The sequence below is a fragment of the Nesoenas mayeri genome, assembly GCF_963082525.1.
Source record: "Nesoenas mayeri genome assembly, chromosome: 19".
Classification (NCBI taxonomy): Eukaryota; Metazoa; Chordata; class Aves; order Columbiformes; family Columbidae; genus Nesoenas; species Nesoenas mayeri.
Window position 1 is genome coordinate 8,843,897 of NC_137568.1, and position 20,965 is coordinate 8,864,861.

The 20,965-nt window shown below is 47.3% G+C and overlaps 1 protein-coding gene across 3 annotated transcripts in view; it reads left to right on the forward strand.

Annotated features, from left to right (window-relative positions):
- Positions 1 to 20,965, forward strand: part of GAS7 (growth arrest specific 7) — a gene marked incomplete at both ends in the record, with an annotated part of 85,650 nt that overhangs the window by 23,825 nt on the left and 40,860 nt on the right. For all 3 annotated transcript variants that reach the window (XM_080356514.1, XM_080356515.1, XM_080356516.1), the window contains one exon: positions 6,788 to 6,911. In XM_080356514.1, coding sequence (XP_080212640.1) covers positions 6,788 to 6,911 — 124 coding nt within the window. The remainder of the gene's footprint in view (positions 1 to 6,787; positions 6,912 to 20,965) is intronic.

Sequence of the window (20,965 nt, forward strand, 5' to 3'; positions counted from 1 at the left end):
CTTCCTGTGTAACCTCATCTGGGTGTTCCTGCAGGACACTGCAGGGCAGATGCTTAGCTGTACTCTGTAGTTTTTCTTCGTGCAGTGTGACTCTGAGCAAGTGGCAACAGCAGGTAAGCATTCTGACACTGCATTTAATTCAAACCTTTCCCACAGCTAGAGGCATCCTCTTCCATTGCTCCAAGGCTGCATGCTCTGTTGAAATAGGAATATAAAATCATAGAAGAATTTAAATTGCCAGGGACTTTTGGAGGTCTCTGGTCCAGCTTCCTGTTCAGAGCTAGATCAGGTTGCTCAGCGCCTGCATTTGTGGATTTGGGATTGTTTTCCTTTACCTTGGGCTGTATGTTCAGGAGAGCCCCTGTGCTGCAGTCTGCTGGAGTGCAATGCGAGCTAACACATCTTCAAGGAGCTCAGGCTTTTAAGTGCACAGATGTTTCCTCCCTAGGATCCCTCTTTGAAGGGAAATGGGGATTTCCGGCAGTTTGAAAATGGGAAGTGATTTTCCCCTGTTGAGCAAGGCAGAACTTGCCTCAGGGGGTCAGACAACATGGGATGGACTGATGTCTTCAGGCCCTTCACTCCCTGTTGCCTCACTTTGCTGTGTAAAACCCGTTTCATCTTTATTTTTGTTTCCCCGCCATTGGGAGGGGATCACATTTCCAGGTGATTTTCCAAAGGAACAGGATGAGTTGGGCTGCCACTAGCTTGACCAAGAAGAGCGAGAAAGGAAAGAAAAACAGAATAGTCGGAACATCAGAAGAGGTGGAGTGGGAGAAGCAGCCCCAGTGCTGGACGTGCTGCCCTGTTCTGGACCGGTTCAGCTGGACAGCGAGAGCCAGGGGTTCTCCAGCCACAGCTGGTGCTCTTCTTTGCATGGAGCAGCCAGGATGTCTGACCCCGTTGTCATTCTCTTCAGACTTGATTCTAGACCATCTGTGCTTAACAGTGCACAGATGAAACACTGTTCCCTGGTCTAGAGCGTAGCCTCTGGGTAGGTTGTGATGCTGTGGGGTGGCTGTCCTGCCCACACTGGTTGTCCTTCACTCCCTGATATCTGTAACCTGATGCCTGTGGATGCAGGGAGAATGGGCCACAGGTAACGGTCAAGTTCATGTGCTCTGCTCTAAAAAGCACATCCTTCAGCCTCTTGTCAGTGCTGGTGTCCTGAACTAGGTGGGTGAAGCTCAAACAACTGCTTTTAATTCATATGCTTGCCTTTGCTAGTTCTCTGACCCATGGTTTGGTTCTGAAGAGCTCCAGTGCCCTGTCTGCTTTGAGATGCCTTTTGCATTTGCTGCTCATTTCTGATTCCTTTCTGCTGTGCATGTATCAGGAGAATCCTGTCCCTGTTTTTCTGCAGACAGCAAATGAAAACCATCGCTTGTCACGGAGAGTGGGGTCTGTTGGGTGGCTGGCTCGTGTCTGCTCCTTCATGTACCCCTCTCATGTGGACTTCTGATCCTAGGAAATCTTGTAGGAGGGGGGTGCTTGAGTTCTTAGTTTTGAATGTTTTGAGAGATCCTTTGATCCCTTTTACAGATGCAGGGGGATTTCACTGGGCTCACACGTTCTCTGCTCTGCCCACATTGTTCGGATTTCCTGTTTCCGCAGTGGTGTGTTGCAGACATCCTTTCAGGTCCAGATCTGCCTGTCCACCATGGTGACACTACCAGAAGTGACAGTGCAGGGAGTGGCCTGAGTGTGTCTCTCAGCTGAGAGGCGCTGCGGGAGGTGTAAGGTTTGGAAGGCAGAAGGGCTTGCCGGCCCAGCCAGCCTGAGCTGCTGCACTGCCGGCTCAGTGCTTTCAGCGTCCCGTCTTTTTCTCTGGTTACAATAGAGCAGATCTGCTAAAAAGAGGCACTTAATCTTGATGGAGGAACTACAGGAAGTGCACAGTCCCCTGGTAAGCCATTCCAGTCCATACTTATCCTCATGACTGGCAGGTTCTTTTCAGTGTCTCTGATTTCACCTTCCAGTTGCTGTCTGCTGTTCTAGTTCTGCAGGTTTGTAAAACTCTCTGCTGATATTGAAACCTCCTCTCTGTGTACACAGTCCTCTGTTGTGATTTACCATTCTTATTTCTCATAAACTATCCTGGCAGTAATTCTCCTGAAAATAGGAACAAAAGATCAAAGCCTTGGAATCTAAGGATTTGCAAGCAGAAGTGGCTCACTGTTCATCTGATGTGTCAGGTGTACAATCGCGGTTCCAGTTTAACCATGCCGATGCTAAAAGAAGAGACTGCAGAGGGTCTGGCTAGGACAGGGTTGTGTCTGCCAGGAAGAAAAGAGTGAGAAAGTCTCTCCTGTTACTCATCAGATCTCCTGTGTTGGCAGAGAAGGGACAACGTGCTGCCTCTGTGGCCTCCATGGCACCATCATTCCTGAAAGGATGTGCTGCTGAGTGCACCAAAACAATGAGGTACTTAATCTGTGATGCATTATAGATCCCAACCCATATGCTACTGCCCCACACCATCTATTCCAGAGCCTCCTGGTGTCTTTGCTTCAGTGAATGCAGGGTGGTGAGGAGTAGAGGATGAAGCCAAGTTTTGCTTCTTCTTTGATTCCTCCCCTGTGACATTTTCAGTTCCTCTTTGCTGCACAGAGAATCAGTTTGGAGCCGAGCTGCTGCAGGAGTGGGAGCTCAAGTGTGCGTGGGAGGGGATTGCACTGAGACCCGTTAGGGGCTCCAACACAGGAGCTGCCCCAGCACCTAGAGGATCTTCCTCTGCAGTTCCCATGGTGGGGGATAAAGTCCTTCCCAAGAGTGAGCTGCTGTTCAGGATCACATTCCTCCCTAAAACAAAAGGAAGAGACCCCCACATCCGGACTCCATGTACTTCCAAGCAAACCATTGCCCTATTGTTTACAAGAACTTCGGCCTTTGGCAGTGCTGGGGTTTCCCTTATATTCAGTCCTCTTGACCGTCATTGATAGGAACTACTGTGCTCGCAACATTTCTTTATCGGCAAAATCAGAAGTGGAGGTGGAAATATCAGTAACTCAAAAATTAGCAACTACAAAACATGATTCTTATGTGCTTTTTTTTGAAGTGATAGGCATTTTGGCAGAGACTATAGCTAAAACATTGGCTTGATTTTGGACTTTCTATTATTTCCATGCAACATTTGCTGGTGTCCGCTCTATACTGTCCACATCTGTGTCTTGGCATAGCCTTTGTTTAAGAATACAGCCATGGCACCTATCTGTAAAAGATGTGTGCTTTTCCTGCAGTCCATCAGGGAGACCTGAAGCAACACTGAAAGAGTAACTCAAAGGATGTTGGGACAATTGCAGAGCTTCCTTTGAGCAAACCAGCGGTGTCTGTCCTTGCAGGGTGCAGGTGCTGACTGTGAAATTAAGTAATACCATGAGTGCCTGAAGTGAGCTGAACCTAGTCTTGACCTACTTGGTGCATGGGATCACCATATTAAAAAAGAGGGGTAGCAGGAATGGATAGGAGTTCAGCTCCAGAAGGGAAAGAAGATGTTGAAGACAGAAATGGTGAGCATGTAGTAAAAATGTGTGAAATTCTGTACTTTCTAGAGTCTGGAACAGAACCCAGGCTTGGATTATCCTGAATTCCCCTTTATGGGGATCATGCACAGCATACATGGTCTGGTGGAACTTTGTTATCTTCATGGCCACAGATCTGTGCAGTGAATCTACAGGATCAATGTTGAAAATCTACCTTATGAGGAGAGACTGAGAGAGCTGGGGCTGTTGAGCTGGAGAAGAGAAGCTGAGAGGGATCTGATCAATGGGATCAATATCTCAGGGTGGGTGTCAGAGGATGGACCAGACTCTGTTCAGTGGTGCCCAGCGCCAGGGTGAGGGGCAACGGGCACAGACTGAAACACAGGAGGCTCCATCTGAACAGGAGGAGAAACTTGTTTGCTGGGAGGTGCCAGAGCCTGGCCCAGGCTGCCCAGAGCGGGTGTGGAGTCTCCTTCTCTGAGACATTCAAACCCCCTGGACCCACCTGTGTGATCTGCTCTGTGACCCTGCGTGAGCAGGGGTTGGGCTGGGGGATCTGCAGAGGTCCCTTCAGCCCCAATCAGTTTGGGATTCTATGATCAGCTGCACAAGCAATGTGATGCTTCCAGGGACATCATGACTGGAAAGCCTGCAGTGAGTTACTTTCAGTCAAAAGGATGATGCTGGACATTAGGGCCACACTGCACGGCAGGACTGTGTAAACAAGTTTCTGGTGGTGTCAGTACGAGGCTGTAAAGAACTGGCAAAACGTACACGGTTGTTGGAGCTGTGTTAGAAGTGGCATTGCCATAAACAGCCATATTATGTTGGAGAAGAACTCAGATAACTTATTTTTTCTCTCATATTCATGAGGTTTAATGTTTTAATTAGTAGGATTCAGAGTTTTCACGGAAAGCTATATGAAACAGAGAGGTGTTTCAGTGGTATGTATGGAGGGGCTCTGCCCCTGTGATCACAGCGCAGGCATGGTTGTGTTAGCCTTACTAACAGACAAGAATTTCATTTAGTGCATTTCTAGGCAACAGAACAACACTAACAATAATGAGAACATGTGTCTTTGGGCGGGCTAATGTGTAAGAGGGGTTTTCACTTCATCGTAAGATGAGATAAGCAAAATAAAAAATAAATAGTAACATAAACTGTGAAAGTTTCTGCTTTCTCACATGTACAGCAGGGTGAGTGGAACTATAGATTGATTTGATTAAACATGAGAGAGCAGAAACACACATGACAGGAGTAGATGGCAGAGATCCTAGTGATGAATTCTGCATACCACCCTGCTAGCCATAGGCAGGCAGAGCATGAGATCTGAGTCATACATGTGGTGGGGTCCCTTCGTATCTCCCAAGCTAGTTTGTTCAATTCATGTTGGGCCAGCTGAGTCTCCCAGTCAGTATTTCTGCTGAAGGAGAGGAGCCAAAATCTGAACCAGCACAGGCTCCATCTGTGCTGCAGCAGTGAGACGTTATCCATCTCACCCTGTCCTCGGGTCCATATGGCTGCCTTGCCTGGGACCTGTCTGTGCAAGTGCGCTTGATGAGGCACATCGCAAGATCTTCCTTCAGTTCAGTTCCTCCTGAGAGTCGTTGTAATCAGAGTTTTCTGAAAATGAAAAGAAACATAAGATAGACTTTTGGCTCCAGAACCATTAAATGTCCCTTTTATTTTGGGTTGGAACAGAGCTGAAGTTTTACACAGAGACTGAATGTGTAGGAGAAGGACACATCACAGGTTTTTTCTAATGGTACTGTTCATACATCTGTCAATGTCTGAACATCATATGCATCCAGATGCTGATCTCTGCCTATCCCCTGGACATGGCTTCGTGTGAACCTAGTGCAGTCACCTCGGACCTGTCCCCTACTGTGTTGGAAGGCATTTTCGGGATAGACATTAGCTTCTGCAGGATAAATAATTCAGTTTCACACATTTCTTCCTTGTTTTTTTGTATTTCTTCTTTGGAAGGCAATGCAAACAAACAAACAAACAAAAAATGACTACATCGCATGCGTGGTTTGCCTTAGGACATGTGGAAAGACCAAGAGGAGCTCTTGGGATGTGAGCCAGGAGGAGGCTGTTGGGTTCATATCTGCAGCCCTGTAGGGTGGCAACTGGCAGTCATAGAATCACGGAATACTTTGGGTTGGAAGGGACCTTCAACACTCATGTAGTCCAACCCCTGCCATGAGCAGGGACATCTTCACCAGCTCAGGTTGCTCAGAGCCTCGTCCAGCCTGGCCTGGGATGTCTCCAGGGATGGGGCATCCACCACCTCTAATGTTTGGCCATGTATCTTATCTCTCTAGCTCTGCCTTATTCAGTGTTCCTGGTTGAAGGGACTGGCTGGGGTTCACACCTCCATTGGGATGAAGCGCTCTTTGTCAGTCTCACATCAAGCAGCTGCTACCAGGGAACCACCAGCCATACATGGAAGAGGGAAGTAGTCCAAGTGATGCAATGCAATGCAGACAATTACTTGCATTTCAGCTTCACCTCTTTCTTTTCCTCGCACCCTGAACCTGCACTGACGTTTGCAACTGAGTTGGTGAAGAGATGTACAGCTGAGATGGCACTTGAACCCTGATAGAAGTTCTGTGTGTTCTCAGGGAGCAGGTGACAGCATGGCGCTCATCTCTTGCTGTTCCTAATGATCTAGATCACTCCTAGTAATCAGGATCCTAATGATCCTCTCTCTGGATGATATGGATCCAGATTACATCTAGATCAGTAATGTATGCATTGCTAATTACATGCATTATTAGTATATAATCAGCATACTCATACATTTATTTCAGCACACTACTTCTGTAGACAACATGGCTCTGCAGTGTTATTTCTTTAAAATGTCTAAAGGTGAGGGTGCCCTGTAAATTAAATCAGAGTAGCACCTCCATGACCAGTGCTTTGACCCACCGCTATATCCACAAGGAAGTACATGGGTACCAGATGCATGCCTTTCTTTCTCAGACACTTGACTTTTTTTATGCTTTGCATTTTACTGCTTAACAAGAGTCATTTTTTTGGACCGGCCCAAGTGCTTATGGGACATAAATACAGAAGCATTTCATTTCTTTCCCAAAGGATGTTCTGTGCTTCAAGGGAAGGTTTCTTCATGTTCTGGATGGTGCCAGGACAGATGAGAGGAGAAATGTACTGAAAGTCTCCAGGTGTATTGCAATCTGTAGAATGTGAAACCACATGGTCCCTTTCCAGATGTGTGTCTGGTTAGACTTTACAGTATCTAGATATTGACTTAATAGGTTGGGGTCTTTTTCTTTTCTCAGCAGAAACCCAGAAAGGCAACTCCTCAGACAGGAGAAGATACGTTGAACAGCCATCTTCCCCCCGGCTGGCAGAGCTATATGTCTCCCCAGGGCCGAAGGTACTATGTGAACACCTTCACTAATGGTAAGTGGCGGTGGGGGCTGCAGTAAATGTCACCCTAGCAGTAAAGATCTGTTGCAGGAAATTGTCTCTCAAGTTGATTTTGATGACAAAGTAGGCCCAGAATCACATGAACTAATATGACTCTGCCCTCATATGAAATAAAACAATTATAAGAAGATTTTTTCTTCTGATCCTCTGTCATTTTAATGCTGACCATTAGAAAACATCTAAAGCTTTTACAAAAGACAGAGAATGTGAAGTAGAAACACCCCTGCCACTAATGTTTTAGAATATAAAACACTGTTAAGGATATGATTTTTACCACATTCGTTATTTCCTTTCCCTTTAGCTGGAGGTATTTATAGCTACATATGTACATATATGTGAAGTAGTTTGATAGAAAATCAGGTAACGCTAAAGCACTGTTAGGGGAAAACAGAAGTAGTTGATTGAAAAGCTGCTCAAGTCAGATTCAGCTTGCCCATGGAGACAAGGGAAGAAAACCACATGTAATGGAACATCAAAGACAGGATTTTCAGTCTCTGCTTGTGTGTTCTATTCCCTGCCGTGCTAGCAGAGAAGCAGACTTAACTCACAATCTTATCAGCTGCTGAGGACCTGTAAAACTTGTACCACCTCCGCTTACCTAAGACTCTGTGTCTACCTGCTTTTCTCATCATGAGCTCACAACAACATTGCAAAACAGGAACTCAGGACCAGCAAAACCAGATTTCTTTAGCAGAAAGAATGACAGAATGACAAGGGAGGAGAGGACAGCAGGAGTTCACCTTGTTCACCGCAGACCAAAGCCATCAAGAATGACCACTGGCTCATGGGCAGCACCCCGTGCATGGCTGGGGAGATCAGTAGGAGTTAACATGTACCCTCTCCCCACTGCAGCTCACAGGTGGGTGAGAAGGGGATTGAACTCAGTCCCGCGCCATCGTGGCAATAGACCCTTAGTCACATGCACTGGGTTGAAGTCAGATAAAACCACTAAGAATCTGTTTTTTATGTGATAAAAACTCTTGTCCCAGGAACCCACCCCAGAAAGGTAAATGGCCTGGGCTCAGTTTTTCCATCATTTCAGGCAGCTTTTTACTTTCCTCACAAAACTTACAGACAATATAACAAGGACCAATATACACATCCTGCTTGGTAAGTCCAAGTCAGAAATCAGGATGTTTTTTCTCTAGGAAGGAGTTCTCTCGAGGAAGGCAGGATAGCCCTGGCACAGGCTGACCATGGAGGCGGTGGAACCTCCGTTTTTGGGAGCTCTCAGACCTGGCCTGATAAAGCTGTGGCCGAGCCGATCTCTTGTGAGCAGTGGTCCCGCTCAGAGTGAGTAGCTGGCTTAGAGACTTCCAGAGGTCACTTCCAACCTGTCCTTCTCAAGAGAATGTCAAAGCCACCTGTGGTTGTGCTCTCAGCTACTGCAATGGGATTGCAATGCAGCAAAGAGTGTGGTTCCCAGAATAACAGAGAAGTGGGTAACAGAGTAAGTGGGATTTCTGCGTTCTGGTCCTTGCTTTAGGGAGCACTTACTCAAGTTCTGTTCAGATGAGAAAGCTCCTCATCAGAGCAGTCCTAAGCCAAACTGGCTTTGAAGTTGTGTTTGCTCTTGTTTCTTGTGCTGGACTCAAGAATCATGCGTTTCTGAGCCTCCCACACCTCCCATGAAGGGTGTAGCCTTTTGTGAGACAAGAGGATTCTCCTGCAGCAGGTACAGGGACAATCTGGCCCCTCCATTCCACCAGTTTAGCTCGTGTTCCTGGCAAGCTCAGTTTTTCTCAGCCTGATCAGTTGTAATATGCTGCTGCCTGAAAGTATTCTAGCTGTGTAGGTACCACTTTTTGCTAGTTTATTGGTTTGATGATATTGTCTGGGAGTATTTTTGCTCAAGTTGGGCTATATTGCACTGTCAGATTCACATCCCAAATGCCTCAAAGTGGATTATGTGCCAAAGAAGTGTCACCTATAGTGTCATCTAGGTCTCAGACAAAGCGGAAGTGGGATGCAACCTCTGGGCCTTTCTGTTGAAGTGGGTGATCAAGCCTTATCCAGCCCTGGCATGAGCAGCTGTCTGGACATTGCTTTAATTTAATCTGACTAATTAGGCTCTGAACTTTGTCCCTGCACAACTGGTAGTTCAGGACTACCCATAGACAGATTGGCCAGTCTCATGTTGGATATGCACTTCCTTCCTTGACTGAGCTCCGAAGTTGCACCAGCTGAGCCATGCAGTCACCGTAAAGGCACATTTGGAATGAAAGGCTCGCCGTCCAACAGTGGGATTGCACCTTGACACTCAGGAAGCATTCTTCGGCTTTAATCCAAGTCAAGACTAATACGCTGTAAATCTGCAGTCCCCACCTCTCCCGTGGCAGAGCTGCGCTGGCGCGGGTGATGTCTATCGCAAGTTTCATGGACTGGACAGCTCGCTGACTGCACCTGCTGACTTGTCTTAACTGCTTATTTGTCCTGTCATTGCTACAGCTGCTGTTGGGAGTATCAAGATAAACATTGGCAGTGTTTGTAATGGGGACATAGTGCCAACATACATCTCTGTCACAGGGTTTCACGGGCCTCCTTCCTGCTTTGCTTCCGTATCACCATTGTTTCAGGAGCTAGGTCTCTTTTCTGTCAAGGTCCTGTTTGTGTAGATGTACTCCTAGGTTGCTCTCCATCACAACTATCACCAGATGATGAAAGAATGCTGGAGCATTAGGGAGGGATATCGCTGTGCACAAACATGGTAATTCACAAGTCGGTGGAAGCTAGCTCGTTGGCCTTCAGGCTGATCCATGTAGTTAAAGGTCTTCTGGTCACCATTACTCACCAGCAGTAAAACTCTTGGTCTGTAAGGTCATAACCATTTCTCAGATCTCCCAAGGACCCATAATCTCTTTAGTGAGGTGGATGATCAGAAACAGTTTCAAGACCTCCTCCACACTCTTCACAAATTCTCTCTCTATTCTTTTTTGTACCACGAGGAAGTCTGGGTGTTCATCAGCTTTCACACAGTGACTCACACAGTGACTGCATTTGACTTGCTGTAAAACCACTGTAGGGCTGACAGCCACTGCTCGAATGTACATCTGGTCTCAGCTGAAAGAGAAGGGACTTTGCTAATCCATCAGGAAATACTGTAGACCCTGTGCTTTCCTGTGGTCTTTCCCCTCTGATTCCACAGCTGAGATCGTCTAAAATGATTATTTTTCTCATGCTCCACACACGTAGCAGGAAACTATGAAGGGTCAGGGCATATTGCTTTGGTTACTGATGGCAATATTGCCTCCCAGAAGGGGCATGAGCACATTCTGACAAACCATAATAACTGCTCCTTGGTAGACAGAGGTCCAGCTTCAGCAGGGTTGATGAAATGTAGGTTCTTGTAGGATACAGCATAGCATGGGAAGTAACAGCTCCAGGATATGTCCGTGCAGCCCAGCAAAATCTGGATGTCTGTCTGAATCACAGAATCCCAGAATGTCAGGGGTTGGAAGGGACCTGGAAAGCTCATCCAGTGCAATCCCCCCATGGAGCAGGAACACCCAGATGAGGTTACACAGGAAGGTGTCCAGGCGGGTTGGAATGTTTGCACAGAAGGAGACTCCACAACCCCCCTGGGCAGCCTGGGCCAGGCTCTGCCACCCTCACTGAGGAGTTTCTTCTCATATTTAAGTGGAACCTTTTGTGTTCCAGTTTGTACCCATTACCCCTTATCCTATCACTGGTTGTCACTGAGAAGAGCTCCAGAGCCCCAGCTCGCTCAGCCTTTCCTCACACGGGAGATGCTCCACTCCCTTTAGCATCTTCGTGGCTGCGCTGAGAGAAAGGTGTTAGAGATTATCCACCCAGCTGCTGTTGTGTTTGGTCCCAGCCAAGTGCCAGCAATGTTCCACATGTAATAATCCCATATAGATGGGTGCAACAAGTATACTTGCTAATGTCCAAACTATTGCAAAATACAAGATTCTGTGTGAGAAACATTTCGTAGTTAAACATGCCAGTGAGTCACTAGAGTGAAGAAAAGGGAATTTCTTGAGGCAACAAAGTGTTAACCAGTCAGAGTAAGTCCCACCCGTCTGAGCAAGAAATATTTGCATCTCCAAGGAGCAAAGCAGTCCTTATTTTCATGAAGAAAAATTGCCAAACTGTCTCCTGGACAAGGATTAAGTGCTGTGAGATCCCGATATCGCCAGATGATGCATGCCATGCTCACAGCTGGGAAACAGTGGGGATGACCTGTAACTGCTCCCCAGGAGACCAGCGGAGGAAGGAAAACACTGCGGCTCACGGCTCTGTGAGAAACCTTTCATATCTGCCTGATCTCACCAAAACTGCAGAAAAATCTACTAACTGTCCCAGGCTGCACTCTCCATCTGAGTAGCTTGAGCAATATATGTTCCTAAAAGCCTCCAAGGCTAGATGCTCTGCACCTTCTTCAGTCAGTTTGTGCCAAGGTTGTCTGTTCCCCAGATTTACAACAGCCACCGTGAGCTCCTTTTGCTTTTTGCTTCTTTTCAGTGCTTCACTTCTGCAGCCTCAGTTATGTTCTTTCCCTTTCCTCCCCAGTATGTAAAATCAGAAAGATTAAATATGCCCGAACCCCCTTCAAAGAGCTTGGGAAGGAGCCTTCCCCAAGCTAAGGTGCTTCCCAGGGCTGGGGACTGAGTGTGCACTGTGATGCAGACCTTCTCATGGAGGGCTGTCCTTAACAGATGCAACAAGGCACAAGGTATGCACTTCAGAGCCATAAGGGAATAACAAAGGACTTTCTGGTTATTTTTACTCTAAGTTGCTTTTTTTTCTTCTCCATTTGGAGCCCTTCTGTCAGAGCGGACTTCTGTTTTCAGTCCCAAAGTGGAAGGAGGTTCTGACTTCGGAGCAGTTTAGGCGTGTCCCTGTGTATGTCTTGTGTCTCCTGTTATCAGGATCTATGATACGAAGATTCCTATTCCACAGGAAAAAACATGAAATGGTCCTGGAAAGGCTTTGTGGTTGCTATTTGTCATTGACCAAATGTAGGTTCTCTCCCAGGCTCCTCTGAGGGGCTCTGCAAAGTTTTCTTCCATTTCCATGTGCAGAATCTGGATGTGGATCAGAATAACTGGGCCAGGTCAAATGTGTCTTCCCCAGCTGATGAAGCACCAAATTGTCTAAAGGGACTGTACAACTTCAGCTTTGTTATAGTTGCTTGTACTTTATTTCGCTTCTTTTTATTTAGCTTCTTTCTTGAAATTTTTGAATCCAAAAAGGGATTTCTATACCTCAAGCATGGTCTGAGCTCTGCTTGCCTAGAGAACAAATGGTTACAGAAAGAATAAATATGGCTGGTTGTTGTTCTAGCTTACAGCAGGTCCCTCTGGCTGCTGTGGAGACTGTTCTTGTGCAGTTTGGGTTATTTTTCTCTTATTTTAAATAACTTAGAATATCCCTCCTATCAAAGCTCTTCTGTATTGTTTGCCCTGTGCTTCTCCTACCCATTGAGGCTGAGCCAGACAGTGCAGCTGAAGTAGAGGAAAGAGTCTGTCTACTTCTACTCAAGCATGCAGAAATTTGAGTGGAGAAACTAATAATAGCTAGAAGATGCACAGAGCTGTTCAGTGGGCAGAGTGGGAGATGCTAGTTCTCTGTCACAGGTAGTGATCTGGGGGAAAAATAGCCAGAAAGTGAGTGGAAGGAAAGAAGGGCTCCCCTCTGTGACACAGAGCATCCCGAAGTGTCCTCAGCTCTCTCATCTGGGTCTCTGCTCACAGTCCCTTCGGGCTCTGCCATACCCGTGTGCTGTGTGCATGCTGGGGACCCTGTTCAGCTGCTTCCATGCGAGGGTGCAAACTGCTGCAGATGCTGCCTCTGATCCCACCTTTTGCAGAGTCCACAGGTACCCAGGCTTGGCCCGTCACTGAACTCAGCTCATTGCTGGAGTGCTGCCTTGTGGTTTTCCCTTCAGGGCTGCTGTTTTCGGTAGCAAATGTAGCACTGCGCTTTGGGTTGAACAGCGCTCTGCAAGGTCTCCTGGAGCCCACAAATCCATGTTGTTGCTTTCTTTTCATACATGTAACACATCCCTCAGGCACTGCTATGATGCATCCTTCCGTTCGGTTGTCCCTTTCATCATATGTCTCTCATGCATGAGCTAGAAGACAGTCATTTATCTCAGCTGTATGCCAAGCATATGTCGAAGCTCCAGGCATTGTGTTCACTGTCTGTTCTGTTACATGTTGCATTTGGACATCCTCTGAGTGGCACGTCCTTCCCTTGCAGCACTCCAGTTGTCCTGCATGTCCAGCCAGCAGCCCTGGAGGCACATCCAGAGCAGGGTGGGGTGTTCACCCAGCTCAGGGCTGTGTGTGGGCCCTGGGACAGGTCAGAGCAGAACAGAGCATCCCCTCGCCCCGCTCCAGGGCTGTGCCAGCACCCGCTGCCTTTCCAAAGATGGGTGCTAGCAGGAGCAGGTTTTCTTGACAGGTTCACGGCAGTTTTTCATCATTGACAAGCAGTGGTGGGAGGAGGTACATACCATCTCATCTGGTAGGATTGTGGCTAAACATTTATACAGCTTCCAGGTAGAGCGGGTCTGTGAGCAGAGACCCCACATGAAGGAAAGGCAGCTCATTTACAGGATGACAGCCCTTAAAAGCAGCAAAACCAGTAAAACAACCTTAAGGGAAAGGGGACCATAGTTAAATTACAAGAAGATGGTGCAAAACAGATCCTACTCAGAGCATGGTAATCGATGATACCTCGTCAAAGGGAAGCTTGCAGCAAAGGAAATCCTGTGGGGATCTGCCTGAGGCTCCGTTCCGGTCAGTTATTGCAGTAATGAATGGCATGTTGATATTAAGTGTACTTATTCAAATGTTAACTTCAACTGAAGCTGGGAGAGAACATGGTGTTCTGCACAGAACGGGCTCAGAACTCACAATCATCCTGCAGCTGAGGACACACGCTGGAAGAGTGGGATGCTGTTCAGTAAAGATGCACTTCAGACTGGAGATTTCGTCAGAAATAATTAAGTGACAAAGACAGGCAATGGAGCAGTTTACAGTCAAAGATGTAGGGGCTCTGGAAGATCTAAAACTGAGTGTGAGCCAGCAGTGTTGTCCTAGTACAAAAACAGCCATCATTTTCCATTGTATAAATAGGAAAATTTCTCTGGGAGGCATGAAGTAAGCCTGCAACTTTACAAGGAAATTATAAAGCCTCAGCTGGAATATTTTATCTTGTTTGGGCTCTACACTTCAGGAAAGATGTGAGCCAGTTGGATAAAGCCCAGAATAGAGTACTAAGAACGATGAGAGATGTAGAAAACATGGCCTGTGGGCAAATATTAAGAGATCAGGGCTGTTTGCCTTAAGAAAGCAAAGACGTGGATGGGGACGTGAAAGTAGGCTTCAAGTGCATGAAATGCTGTTGCAGAGAAGAGTGTTTGCAGTTCCTGTCATCACTAGAAGACACAGTAACAGACTTCAGGTGCAATGATGATAACTGTAACTTCCTAGCTCTCTAAGTGTGGGCATAGGGAGCTGCCTGGGAGTCTGGAACACTGGAGGTCTCTAAGCAGGTTACGCAAAGCTGTGAGAAATCATGTTTGCCTTGCTTTGGGGCACAGCAGGGACAACAAGACTTCCTGAAATCCCTGTTAGGCCTGTTCTTTTCAGTCTGTAAAGACCAACCTGTATGAAAAATATTTGTCAATGTAGAGGTTGACAAGTACCTGGGACTCATATGAGAGTAGTTCTGTATTTGGTATCTTTGTGTTTCCCCAGTGTTTACATACATCACATCTAACTTGTCACTCAACTGCTGGTTTGCTTTCTCTGGTTCTATAAGTGAAGGAATCTTAATATGAGTTCAGAGGAACATTTACTGTGCTTCATTTCATGTGTACCCACATGCAGTTGTGCTGAATATTCCCACCATGCTATGGGACAGATTCGGTGCCTCCCTGAACGTCCTGCCCTGCTGATCCCAGCACACAGGGCAGCAGTGGGTAGTGGGCTCCGCACTGTGCGGTCTGTCTGCGGGGATGGGTGCACGCTGCGAGCAGGGACAGGTCACAGCCTTTGAAGAAGGCTCGAGACCCAAGAAGGCAAGTGTTTGGCTATCTCCACACCTATGCTTCCCCAGTTTCTCCAGCCTCTGTGTTACTACCCACAGGCACACAGTCCCTTGCACTACCACGAGCCCTCTAGGACAGATGCTTAGTCCATGTCATCCCATGCCCCCATGTGCCAAGGTAAGAGGAATTGGCTGTTTTAAGATTGTAAGCCTTGTCCTCACCTCCTGAAGCTTCTGCTGCACTGCAGAGGACTCCTGGGCCGTGGCAATGGTGCTTGTGACTCTAGATGGGGCGAGCATGGTGTGACACCCACCCCTGTCTGCCTTGATCCTCCCCACTGGCCAGGAGGGGTTTGCAGGAATGGCTGCTCTGCTTCCCAGGGACGAGGGAGGGTGTTGGCAGCTGATGGACTGAGGGAGAAGCGAGTCTGTACATCCCCAGATTGAGGGGATCACAGGTCCTGTTTTCAGGCAAGGGGAGAAAAAAGTGTAGGAGGACTGGAGACAGCATAAAACACCCTTGTGCGCAGCTTCTGTGCTTCATCTGAACCAGCCTGGCTGCCCATGGCTTGCTTTATTTACTTCCCAAAAAATACGAACACAGGCTTTCTGCTATTTCTTCCTTACCAGAACTGTGCTGCCCTTTTTATTGGTTTCTACCTCAGCAAACAGTGATGGGCTCCATCCCTTGAGGTTGGCTGTCCACCTGCACTCTGCTTGGGCTCACAGGTCAGCTCTGATGTTGGCCTGTTCGAACAAACATGAAATAAGGCTTCCACAAACCATCTTGTGGCCCTCACGTTTGAAGTGAACTGGTTCACGTCCTAGCTGGATAAATATCCCTGTGCTTTACACACACTCCTCCATCTCTGCCTGTGACCCAGGTGAGGGGTTGATGTGTGTGATCTTACCGAAGAAAAGCCAGTAAGTGTTTGTGTGAAGTGCTGTGACTCCTGTGGGCCCCTAAGGGCCGTTCAGCAGAAATCACCCATATCTGGCTGTGCACAGGGGTGTTCCTGCCCTTCCCTTTCCCAGGACAGGCACCATTGCAGCGAGTCAGTGAGGAGCTCTGTTGTTCTGCTGGAATTTCAAGAAATAAATGTCCCCAGGCTGGTCTGGGTTGCAAAATCACTGTGTGTGAAGCTTTCAAAACCTTTTATGTATATGAGCTGATTGGAAGACTTTGAATGGGAAGAAGCCGTGTCTGGGAGAAAGGACAAACAGACCTTTACATGCAATCATGTCAGAGTTCTGACACTTACATGCAACCCTGAGCACCTCTGGACAAACTGTGGGTGTTTTGGAGGCAGGTGCAGGTAGGGTGAAATCACTTCTGCCCTGGATATCTCCTACCTGACAGTCCCTGTGAAATAACTATGTTTATTTACTTTCTGCTGGTTTGGAGGGTTGGCGACAGGTTTCTATCTGGCATTTCCAGAGCCCAAAGCAAGGAAAATAGCACTGCTCACCCCTGCCGGCTTTTCTTCTCAATGCTTCGCATCTGGTTCGGGCAGCGTCAGGACTGCTGGCAACTTCATGCCGCTTACCGGGGCTGAGCCTCCCCCCTTTCCCAGGAACACACTGGCATCAGCTCTGTATCAAATGTATATTTCTGAAGTCATTCAAGAGTACAACATTTTCTTATCAATAATAATTGTAGGTCTGTGTTGTGATCAGAGGAGGCATGAGTGATGGGGAAGGACATAAAAACATAGGGTAGGATGGGTAAATGAGGAGGCAGAGAAGGTGAGAAGCAGTCAGGGTGGGAGAGGGGCAATGCTCTCTAGTCTCTGAAAGGTGTAAAGAATTGTGTGCTTCACTCAGCCTCTTAAAACCATCTTCTGTGCATGCACAGTACTTATTCATCTTTAAGAAAACTGGGTTGAGCAGTCTCCTCTGCTTTGGCATCCCGTTAATCCTATTTTCAGATGTGAGACTGTTGTAAGCCACTGGCAAAGCAGATGATATTGCACATAACCTGGACTGTAAGAGAACATGGAAAAGTTTCCAGGCTGCTCAGCAGGGGTGGCCTTGGTGTGTTTCCTACAAGGGAAGCCCTAAGGATCACACTGCCCTGCCAAGTTCAAAAGTACCATGTGCCCAGAATGCACAGCTACTATGTGGTTAACCGTGTGGTTGCTCATTGTCTTTGGGAGTGCTTTACAACAGTGCGTGGGTGGTAGATTCAGCAGGAAAATATTTGATTATGCTGAAGAAATTTTCTGATGTGTTGCAGCTGTAATACCTCTTGCATTAGTCAAACAATAGCACTCCAGCTACCTTGTCCATCACATTAAAGATGACTTATATACTTATGACACAAGCGTGCATGTTGGCTTGCTGCCATCTTGCATTCCCAGCTGAGGTCAGCCTTACACGGTGTGACCTTATTTTCAGGCTTTTCTTGTCTGTGGTGTTATGTCCTTCCCATTTACTAAAGAGCTTTTTGTCTCCTGGAGAGCAGGAATTCTGCTTTCACGTTATCTTGATCCTAATTAAGGTCCAAACATCACTAGTAAAATGCCACCTGCAACAACAAGTTCCAGGGCACGAGCTTTAAGGCAATCCTGAAATGTGCAGCTGCAAGTGGTCATTTCCTTGAAAGGAAATCGCAAGCCCAGCACTTCAGAATTTTAGGAAAACGTTCTTGATCTGCCTGAAAAAAATATGTATGGTTGGAAAACAAAACTCAAAGTGAGCTGAAAGCATGCGATTTGTTTGAGAGAGATTACCCAGTAGCTCAGCTAGACCTGGCATGTTCCTGGAACTTCTGCCCAGCACACCTTGTCGTGTCCCTGAGAGCCAGGGTGTGTGGCAGCCTGGGGCTCAACAAAGCCAGATGCCTTAAAGGCAACCAGTCCTGCGATGCTGGAAAGCAGTGAACAAGTTCACCACTTGCAGGCAATTCTTGCCTCTTCTGAACTACATTCTAGACCCCAAGTGAGAGATCAGTGGATGGCAGGAATATAATCACGGCCTACTCTAGTGCTTCCTCCGCCTAATATTTTTGCATGTCTCTCAGTCAGTCAGGCATCTTGGAAGGATTTAGTCTGTAGGTTGAGGTTTTTCTTTCATATCTCACCAGCTACAGTCAACACCTACTACAGCTGAACTTATGAACTGCAGCTGAAATAGTAAGCTAGCTATGGAGACACCTAAAAGATGTCAAGCATTTTTATCCCATGCTTTTTCTCATACAGGTAAAACTTCTTAGTGAACAGTTGCCCTCTCATACAGGATGCCCTTGCTAAAGGGTGGTATAGAAACCTGCTCTGACAAAGTGGCCTAAAACCTCACAAAAATGAAGTATGTCTCAGAAAGTGCTGGAAATAGCATTATTATCGCTACTAAGCCTGCAATGAAGGGCTTGCTTTTGTCACGCAGTATTCACGAAAGGAGAGGCATGGTATGGGTCCCAGTGCTCGTTTTGAAAGCTCAAGTGAGGACTGTTGTCAGCAGCATTTCCTAGGCCGTTGAGGTAGTGACAAGCATTTCTATTCTCAACACATGGACAGAAGGTTTCAAGAACTCTTGGATGGTGCCTGTCTCCATGGCACTGTTTCAGGACTGAGGATAAAAGCTGTGTGGCAGCCTCAGTCTCTTTCTTATTGAACTGCCTGTGGGAAGGAGCTGGATTTCAGTTCTGATAATGCAGCTCCTGCTGGACTAGTTAATGCACTACATGGCGCTCTGATTTCAGCACTTGTGAGACTGTATCTCGTGTTTCATGCACGGGCAGAGAGATTTGCATCTGTCACTTCTCCTGGCTTCTCTTGGCTCTTTTTATTAGGTATGAGGTTGGAAGTAAAGGTGAGGATCCTGGGAGGCCCGCGGAGAAGTGTGATGCAATGTGAGGACACCGTGTAGAGGACCAAGTTGCAGTTCATGCATGGGCTGCTTGTTTGGGCCTTTTGAGCCAATGTTGTACTAGGTGACCCATATCAGGTTCAGTATTGCGGGGCTCACTGGACCAAAAGCTTGGAGCACAAAGACAAAAGAGCTGCTGTGCTGAATCAGGAGAGTCTTTGGACTCTGGTCTGCGGGAGGTCAGGAGGCGAGAGCCAGGACGGTTCTTCCTGGCCTGGAGTCAGTTCTGTAAACTGGCACAAAGGTGAGACCTCCTCATTCCAATGAAACAAAATTTCCTTGTGCTACACATCCTCTACAGAACAGGAGGAAAATGTTTTCATTGTACTCTCATTCATCCACTCCTTCTGCTTCTAAAGTTTTGAATAGTTTACTCCAGTCTCAGGCCGTTGGAAGTGATTTCCCCCACTTACACACACAAACCCACACGTTCCCCCTGCCTTTCCTTTGGGCTGTTTTCTTCCACACAGAACACCAAGAAATGAAGTGCCATGAAAGCCTTTCTGATTCATCACAAATGTGAGGAAGATCTTAGTCAGAAAGGGGAGATAAGGTGCAGGGACACTGACAGCACGTCGCGGCCTGCGCCCAGCAGAGCCAGCCGGAGCACAGCACCTTCCCGCAGTCTGCAGGCTCGGGATGAGGAGCGCAGTGTTAAAAGGAAACCTATTTCCAAAGCTGGGCTGTTTGCACTCCCTTTGACCACATGTCTTTGCACTTTGGGGAGCCACGGACAGGCCTCAAACCTTGCTGAAAGCCTATGGAGGTACAGTGGAACAGCAAAGGCACGCTAGGAGGTTTGTGAACTGCACACACAGGCGATTCCTACATGCCACTGGCAAGAGTAAAGTGAATCCAAAAAAGATGAGGTAAGACTGTGGGGCCTGTTCTACTCTACTGCAAATATCACTTCTAATTCTGCATGTTTTCAGGAACAGTTTTGGAGAAGCTCACAGGGTTTCTTCTTGTGACATTGAGGAGGGACATGTTTTGTTGCTGTTCTTCATCTATGTCAGAGTGAGCTGTGCATCCTATAGAACCACAGGATGGTTTGGGTTGAAGGGACATTCCCAGCTCCCCCAGTGCCCCCCTGCCACGAGCAGGGACATCTTCACCAGCTCAGGTTGCTCAGAGCCCCGTCCAGCCTGGCCTGGGATGTCTCCAGGGATGGTTCATCCACCACCTCTCTGGCCAACCTGGGCCAGGCTCTCACCACCCTCAGGGCCAACAATTTCTTCCTCATGTCCGGCCTGAATCTCCCTCCTTTAGGGTAAAACCATCACCCCTTGTCCTATTGCTCAAAAGTCTGTCCCCATCTTTCTTACTGGCCTTTTTAAGCACTGAAAGGCCGCACTAAGGTGTCCCCGGAGCTTCTCTTCTTCAGCTGAACCCCCCAGCTCTCTCAGCCTGTCCTCCAGCAGAGCTGTTCTAGCCGTGGATCATTCCTGGGGCTCCTCTGGCCCCTCTCCAGCAGGTCCATGTATGTCCTGTGCTGAGGGCTCCTGCACAGCTTCACATTATTCAGGTCAGAAACTGGGTTTGGAGCTGCTCAGTGTTATAAATTTATTGCTGTTAAAACAAAAGCAAACTCAAAATCTATTTATAAAGATGTGAGATAGCACCAGTAGCTGAGTGACACATTGTAGCTGCTACAGTTCCTGAAGACCAGGGCAAGTTTCTGCACAGTCAGCAGGCCCACAGGTCCTCTGGCTGCTCTGCTCCATTCTCCTAGTTGGGCCAATGAAACTATGGAGCATTTAGCTCCTAAATAGCACTACACATGACACCATGAAGAAGTACTACATCCATTCCTGAAAGCAATATAAGCACACTCAGGAGGGATTCTGCTGGACCTTGAAGCCTGGATGTTTGGCTCTGGTTGTTCAGACTGGAAGGCAGCTGCTTTCACCTCACAGCGCTACTGGATTCATGGAGAAGGGACACAAAATTCCTTCTTCAGCTACCCCACTTTTATCACAAACATAATCTGCATCAGGACCTCCTCAGAAGCTTTTGTTTCTTGACTAACATGATATCCCAGAGTGTGTGGTGCTCTGAAGTCATGTCATTTCTCATTTTCCAAACAGATGGAAAGTGAACTTTCTTCCTTCAAACATCACAGGTTTCCGCTTTCCTTTGTG